The sequence below is a fragment of the Netta rufina genome (assembly GCF_964035555.1).
Source record: "Netta rufina genome assembly, chromosome: 14".
NCBI classification, from domain to species: Eukaryota; Metazoa; Chordata; class Aves; order Anseriformes; family Anatidae; genus Netta; species Netta rufina.
Window position 1 is genome coordinate 1,615,854 of NC_140137.1, and position 8,420 is coordinate 1,624,273.

General features: G+C 38.2%; 1 protein-coding gene across 2 annotated transcripts in view; it reads left to right on the top strand.

Moving 5' to 3' along the window:
- The window catches only part of TTC1 (tetratricopeptide repeat domain 1), a 32,686-nt gene extending 25,311 nt beyond the window's left edge, over positions 1-7,375 (top strand). For both annotated transcript variants that reach the window (XM_084295215.1, XM_084295214.1), the window contains exon 8: positions 6,758-7,375. In XM_084295215.1, the coding sequence (XP_084151341.1) occupies positions 6,758-6,891 (134 nt within the window). In that variant the 3' untranslated portion in view covers positions 6,892-7,375. The remainder of the gene's footprint in view (positions 1-6,757) is intronic.
- The last annotated feature ends 1,045 nt before the right edge of the window (positions 7,376-8,420 follow it).

Consider the following 8,420-nt stretch of genomic DNA (forward strand, 5'->3'; position numbering starts at 1 on the left):
ATTGGTTTCTGTGCATAACTCACAGAGTTATGATTAAACCAATGATTTTAGGGTGACCCCCCTTTCCCCCCCACCTCCCCCCCAAAAAAAGACTTCTGCCAACATTGTCTATTGCCTCCTAGTTAGAAGGATGTGTTAATTTCTTATAGGTTCTAAATAGTGCAGAAGCTACTCTGACAGTCTGGTGCTTTTTAAAATGAGTTTCTATTTTTACATCTTTTCATTTGTGCTGTTTAGAAAATCCACACACAAGAGCAAGGACAAATGACAGTGTAAGATAAAAAAAGAGAAACTGTCTGTACCTGACCTGTTTCAGAAACAGCTGTCAGCAGTTACGTGTTTGCTCATTCTAGGTGTGACAAGTAGATGAAAAGCATTTTTAAGATGAGTAGGCTTTGTCAGTTTGGGGTAGTGTTTTGTTATTCTGTGGAGAATCAGGTCAAACTCAGTCTGTCTTGCGTACAATAGCATTAATTCCTAAAATACTTGGGAAGAAGAGACTTTTTCAAGAGCTTCTGCTGTAGTTGATATTTTCCTTTAATTTTTGCTCCTTGCTGTGCAGGGAGTCTGATTTGCTGTTGTTTTGTATCTGTCTTGACCTATTAAATTAGAGCTGCTGTGCATCATATTTTGTCATTTTGTTCCCACCATTGTGCTTAGATTAAGTTATAAATAAAGAAGGTTAAGTGTGGTAGTGGTATAAATAAATGAAAAATGCAGAAAACCTTCAGAAGGATTATGACTATTTGTTGGATGAGGATGGTTTTCAACAGAGCAGTAAGAAAACAGCTTCTGAAGAATTCTCCCTTTGTACCATCTTTAACAATGTTTGAAGGGCCTGCACTGACACAGTAAATCCAGCATTACAAACTGTCATTACAAACCTAATTCTATATTGGTAATTTTTGTCTAGATTTCAGGCTAGATGTGAAATTACTTAATTGTTAATCCAGTAGCAGTTAGGATTTGAGAAGTGGACTGGCCTTTTGGGAACCAGTTTAGACTGTGTATATTGGGATCCTAGAGATGGGAATCCCTTCTCGGTGGTGATAAATATGTGAAAGGGGATGTTCTGATGTTTACTGGTGTAAACAGTCAGGAAAATCCCACTAAGAGTGGGTTTGTATAGCATATAACCCTATTTTCACTGATAAACTGTGTGACAGGATACACATAAATTTGTCACATTTTTGTCATAATTACATGGTATAATTTGGGCATTTATTCTTGGCACTGGTTGTGATCATTAGTGTGTTATAAATTGGGGATATTTTTCTGTAATACATTCTGTTAACAGAAAACGTGAAATTAAATTTTGAATATGGGCGAGAACAAGACTCATTTATTTAAGTGTTATTAAATGCCATATTTCATATTCAACAGAGGCAGCAGTGATGTCACGGATCTAGTGATGCGGGCCTGGGAAGGAGATACTTCTCCGGGTTTTCAAAATGCTGCTGCTCTGTGTGAGGTTAAATAAAAACCTGACAACTGAAAAAAGGTTGGGGGGGCTAAGTGGGAGGTCTAGGAGTATAACATGACAAACTTGATGCAGCATGGTGCAGGCATTTCTTTGGATTCTTCTTGTTGAATTTGTTTTAAGCTGCTTCAACTATTTTTCAAGAACTTCATTAATACTCTTTACCCATCAAGTACTGTCAGAACAGACAATTGCTTGCTGTAATCCATTAGGGGATTGTTGGTTAAACACTGGCAGGTGCACAAGGATTCATTCACCTGCTTGCTCACAGGAGAGCCACCTGTGGTGTCTAGTTTTACCCCAGATTTTGTGATTTCCAGGAGCAAATCAGATCATCCAAATAGTTCCAGAGCCAGCCTGGTCCAGGAGCACTTGCACTGAAGTTTAATAATTGACAACATATTCTGGAAGGAATGTAACACTTCAGCATGCTTTGGCTCCTTTTGAAGTTTGGATATTGCCTTGAATTCCTGTTTTAGTTAGTGAATCAGTCAGTAACATTGTTTTTTCTAGGTCTTTATTCTTACAACTGAAAGGAAGCACTTGTGCACCTACCCAGCTGAGTAATGCCATGAAAACTGGAGCTGTGTATAAAATAAAATACACACACACACATATGTATGTATACTATAAAAAAAAAAGGAGTGTATCTTCCTCCTTCCCCAAGTGTGCTTCCTGTTTTCTAGTGCTATGGCTCACTACCATGCAGTTTGTCAGAAGCTGAAACCACTTCACCAGTGCGTATATGTAAATAAATCAGGGTGTACATCCTTGGCTGTTCTTATCCAGTCTACCTAGCTATGAATTATTGCATGTAAATGGTAGCACATGTCATTAATGAAATTGTTGTTGTTAGAAAAAGCATGGTTTACTGCCTAGTTCACTAGGTAAAGCAAAAGCTGCTTGCACAAGCAAAGCAAGGAATCTGTTCACCACTTCCAATGGACAGGCAGGTGCTCAGCCACTGCCAGGAAAGCAGGGCTCAGCATGCGTAATGTTTTTTGGGAAGACAAATGCCATCACTCCCAATGTCTCCCCTTCCTCCATCTTTATTCCAGCTTTTATTGCTGAGCATGATGTCCTGTGGTGTGGAATATCTCTCTGGTCAGCCTGGTCCTGCCCTCCCAGCTTCCTTACATACCCCCAGCCTCCTTGTTGGTGCACAAGGAGCTGAAAAGCCCTTGGCTCTATGTAACATGGCTCTGCAACAACTAAAACATTGCTGCATTATCAATGTTTCCACCAAAAATGCAAAACACAGCATCATGTGAGCCTCTACAAAGAAAATTAACTATTCCAGCGAAAACCTAGACTAGATGATCTCTAAAGGTCCCTAGCAACCCAAGCCCTTCTGCAGTCTTTTCCTTTATGCTTTCATAACGTGAGCATCCCCTGTTTCAGTCACTGCCCAGGATTAGAACACATACTAACCACTTCCTGTTTTTTTAATTTCTCTTCAGATTTTAAAACAAAAGATCTCTAGCTGTTGTGCAACAAGCTAGTCTTGTTTAGACTGAAATTGTGATAACTAGGACCATCACCTTTGGGGAGAGGGTATGAGATGAGAGGAAGCTTGGACATGTTTCAGCAAAGTTTAACAGCTTGTGATCTGTGGTGGTGACGCAATTTTCTGCATTGCCATTTGATAGCAAAGTATATTGGATATAAAAAATTGGGATGGAATGTGCCAATCTGTGTAACCCATTTTATACAAATAACTCATCAAATCTGATCAGCTTTCAGCTTAATTTATAAAATAAGTGACTTCCAGAAAATAATGTACCTGTGATTAATGGAAAGGCATATCAGAGCACATCACCTGGACTTTTTGATCAATAAGAGCTCTTTCCAACTACATAAGGTTAGTGAAAATATTTATTAGGATTAATGCCTGAAGAATGAGTTTCTTCTTTGATACTGAAGGGCATAGTGTATTTGATGCTAAGCTGCTGAAGCCCTGTACTGTGTGTAGGGAGAGCATGAGGTCACTTAAATAGTTCAAACCAGATCTGATGTGCAATTACTTTGGGTTCAGTCCTTCCCTTATTATTTAGGGAAGGGAGGATGACTTGTCCTGATTCTTTCAATTACTTAAATGTTAGTAATGCAAAAAGTTATACAAAGATGAGACCTTCCCACAGAACTTATTTAAAAATATATATGGCTTTTCAGCTTCCAAACAACACATTAACACTAGGAACTATATTCATAGAATTGCCAAGAAGACTCAACAGCAGTCAATTCTGGCTGTTATATCAGGAATAAATAGTGAGAAATCTTTTGTGCATCTGCCTTTTTGCAATAGGACATTAAATTTCAGTTTAGGTCAGTCACAGACTTCTGAGCCCTAAATTGACTTTTACTGGTTAGTTTTCCTGTTAATCTCTGAATATTGTTTTGCTGAATAAATTTGATACATGTATGCTGGAGTTCCAGGTGAGAAGTAGACGTATGCTCTTTAAAACACAAAGAACAAGGTCTATGGAAATAGTGTCTCAGGAGAGTGTGACCCTGCTCCAGGACAAGTGAGTGCTTGACTGCTAAGAACTCCTTGCAGCTGAGTCACAGCCCCACAGGCTTTTTTGTCTCCTGCAAGCACAGTCTCCCTTTTAAGAGAACTTGTCTTTGGGGAAAGGGGGAGGTTGGACTTAACTACAGATCTAAATTTCAGGATGAAAGGAGAGTGGGGGAGGAGGAAATAGTGCTTTCCTACAACGATGGGTTTATGTGCTTCAAGCAGCAGGAACAGTGCTTGGGGCTTGAGTTCCCAGAAAAGGCAAGGCTTTCTTCTGCTTTATTAACAATTCAATAAATGTGTCTGCACTAAAAGGCATTGCAGTATGTGGGTTTAAGTGATAGGCTGGTGACCTCTAACTGTATTGTTTAATACTCAGTCACAGCTTGTGTGAGACAAAGAATAAAGGATTAAATATATCATACAATCTTTAGCTTCTCCCAAAGAACTGGCCTGGCTATGAGTAAGAATGCCAAGGCGGTTGTTCTGTGTTTATTGGCTCTGGCATGACCGGAAAAGAGCCATCATACTCCAATTAGAAAAGGCCTTTCAGTGTTTCAGGAAACAGGCAAACTTGTCTGCCTGCTCCTGAGCCAGCTGCAGTGCTGGGATAACTTGTAAACTGTTTACAACTGGCTGTAGGAATGCCAGACCATGCCAAATTCTTCCACCAATAGACAAAGACGCATCTCACCCCAAAACATGGAGCTAAGCAATGACCAAGTGTTTGTCTAAAAGTACAATAGCAACTATTCATCCCCATCCTAGAGATGCTATGATCATCTGTAGAGCTTTATAACCAGAGTGCATTTAGGATGCAGTGTAGAATTATGAACTTGACTTAGAAATTTATACCAAACAGTGTAGCTTTAAATAAATAAACCGTAGAAGGAAGCTAATCCTAGCTGAGCCACCCACTGGAGTAACCTTGGCCAGACCACTCAGCCACCTCATCTGTAAAGCCAAACAGGAGCAAAAGTCAAATTGAAGAAATAGTCCCACTAACTAGCTGCTTTTGTAGATCAAGGTTGCTTTCTTTTTTTTTCTCCTGTAAAGGGCCATAGAATTTCCATTTTGACTCACAAAGACCAATCTTGCTTTAAAATAGTTACACAAATATCCGAAAGATATCCAGTTGTGAACCAGCACTTTAATGCAAAAGCTTAATTACACTAGCATGCTTAGGAGTACTGTAGTAACACTGTTAGTTTCTTTATGCAGGATTGAGTTGTTCCTTAAAATGTTTACATTTTCCCCTGGATTGTTTCTTTTTGTATTTTCTGTGAATGTACTCAGGAAAAAGTTCCCCCTGCCCCCTGTTCAGTTTTGCAGATGTCATTAAAAAAAGTCTATTATGGTTTATTGGGGTGGTGATTAACCTTACTTGAACAGTTTCCAAATAGCATGCCCCTTATCTCTTACATTCACTGGGTAAATTGAGACTGATAGAGTTTCAGTTCTGAGCACAGTTAGAGGGCTGCAGCATCATGCAAGGCAAATGGCTTGATCTATTTGTGCCATGTAAATGCTGTTCATCTCTTTGTGTGGGGCTTGGCATCGTACATTCCGGTATTTGTTCATCATTCCTGCAAAAGTAGAAGGCTTTTTAAAAGGTGGTGCATAGCCTGTGGATGCAAACCTAGGGTAGGCTTCATCTTGTCAACGTTTCTGATTGTTTTTTGGGAAGTTAGTCTACTTCTGTGCATTGAAGCCAAGAAGAAAATAATGTTCTTTGTGGGTAACCAACCATCTTTCTCCTCTGTCTTATTATGCCAGGGCTCAGCTAGCTTGTGTTTAGCCAACATAATGTTGCTACCTCTGCTTTTTGTTTGTTTTTATGCATTTTATCTATTTGATTTATTTACTCTACAATCTATATAATTATTATTTTTCAATGGTGTCCTTTGGTTGTCCTTCTTTTATAGGTGGTAGCAAGACTCCTTTTCTAGAGTCAGAAACCTTGTGTAGTATATTTTAATCAAAGCCCTTAGATTTTATTAACTATCATACTGTCTATGTATTTATCAGTACTAATTAAATAATGAATGCTTAGAACTCCTTCCAGTGATAAGTTAGCTACAGAGAGCTGTAGTTTGGAAGGCAAGTTCATGATAACACGTCAGATGACACTCTACCAAGTTTTTGCAAGCAAAATAGTTATAAAGCTGTATACTTCAAAGGGAACTACTTAGTTTGCAGGTGCAGGCACATTTCTGTGGATTAATTTCTTTTAATGTTCTTCATATCAATGTACACACTTAAAAAGGGATCTGTAGCAATTACATGTAGGCAGAGTTTGAGTTTTGGTTTTCTCTGTTTCTTCTGGTAGTCTAGGAAAACGGGCAGTTATAGCATATGTGAATGTTTTATAGAACTGTAGCTGCACCAAAAGTGGCATGAACTGAAAAACTTGCGTTAGAAAACTGAGCATTGGCAGCTATCAAAATTACATCTAAGTACAGGGGAGACCAGTCCTCTTCTGTGAGCTGTTCAACTCTCCTTAGTTAGGACCTTACGACCTGAGGAAACAAAGAACTTCTGGACAGCTGTAACCCCCAAAGCTGACATCATAACTGCCTTTTTTTTTTTTTTTTTTTTTTTTAGTTCATGGAGGAGCTTAAATATTCAACTAACTGAAGAGATTTCCATAGCATTCACCTTAAGTCTGTAGATGAACTAATAGAGCTGGACTGTGTAATTGGGCATAATTCAGTGGGAGTTTTCCCTCTGCTTACTACTCACATACTTCTTTTTCATTGTAGGCAAACTGAAAGATCTTGGGAATTTGGTTCTCCGCCCCTTTGGCCTGTCAACAGAAAATTTCCAGATAAAGCAGGATTCATCAACTGGTTCATATTCCATCAATTTTGTTCAAAATCCAAACAACAATAGATAACGTGAATGCATTCTAGTTCTGCTGGCTTTCAGGCTTTGTGACATTGTGCTTGCACGTACCACTAAAAGGAATCAGCAGACATTCTTCACGCTATCCAAGTGAAGATAGACTCAAGCGTTTTCATTTCCCTGCTTGTAAAATTATTTACAGTGTGGATGTACAGAAAGTAATTTGATTTCTTAGTAATAACTATATTCAGTGTGTGATTTTTCACTTGCAGTTTTTGGCATGTCCAACAGTCAGGTTCATTAGTTTGGCCCATTTAATGCTGGCAACAACATTCTAGCAAGTAATTCAGTTAAATCAAAATACCCGTGCACCTGTGGCTAAGAACAAAGCCTAACAGCGTCCTGAAGGATTAATACATCTAGCAGAAGCACTTCTCCACACTCAGCAGGTGGATATGACTGACAGCATGCATAGAACCAAGCTGACCTCTTCTGTGGAATATTTTTTTCTTTGTAATAAAGGCTTAGTATTTCTGTTGGTTTGTATTGTGAAGTTCTTGCCTTGTATGATTCGTTCCCATGGGGGTAGTATTGTTAAAAATGCTTATAAATAGCATACTTGCAAGACATTACTTTGAACCATTTGAGTTTTTTTTTCTTTTGCTTATAGCAGCACCCTTACCTCAGAGTTTACTTTTTATTTATTTTGAAGATGACATGGACATTACATGCCAATATATATACACCTTGTAACAGTACCCTAAAGTTAGTGAAATTCGCTTGTCTGAGATTCATTCATATTACAGCCAACCATAGTGGCCAACAAGTGATATTACAGTTGATTGCAAAAGATTCTTGTAGACTTTGAGAACTTTGAAGCATCTATCTATAAATAGATGCATAAAAAGAAATACATATACATGTGTGTAGTTTTTCAAGGGTTTTCCGGTTTTGAAGGGGTATCTTGTATTTACTACTTAACTGGTTTTTATATCAATGCTGAAATGTTTACATTGCAGGCATTTTTCAGTTGTCTCCATGCAGATTTCAGTATATGATTTAAGTAATTAGTAGCAGCTGTTTGATAGCTGTTTGTTAGTTATCTTACATTTCAAGAAGTGTTTTTTGTGTCCTTCAGGACTGAAATCGTAGTGGTTGCATGTCTTGAGCTCCAGCCTTTACACTGATAGGCCTGAAAGGAATAGTCTTTCATGCTAAGGTTTCTTGGTGCTTTTCTTCCAGTTTGACAGTGCATGCTTATGGGCATGGGGTGTTGTTTTTTTGTTTTTTGTTTTTTTGTTTGGTTGTTTGGTTGTTTTTTTTTTTTAATTGTTAACTGTATTCTGATGCATTTTTAGTTTTGACTTTGTTGTTAACTGTTTATAAACCATTTCATGTCTGCAAGGAGTATGTATTACATCTGTGGGAAGTAAAATGTCATCATTGTCAAAAGAAGACCTAATTCACAGTGAGGCCTATGCTGCCTTTAACATCTTCTGCATAATTAAAATGTCACTTAACTAAACAAAAAGAGCCTCTAGGATTTCCATATGCTTAAACTGTAACCATGTCTTGTTTTAC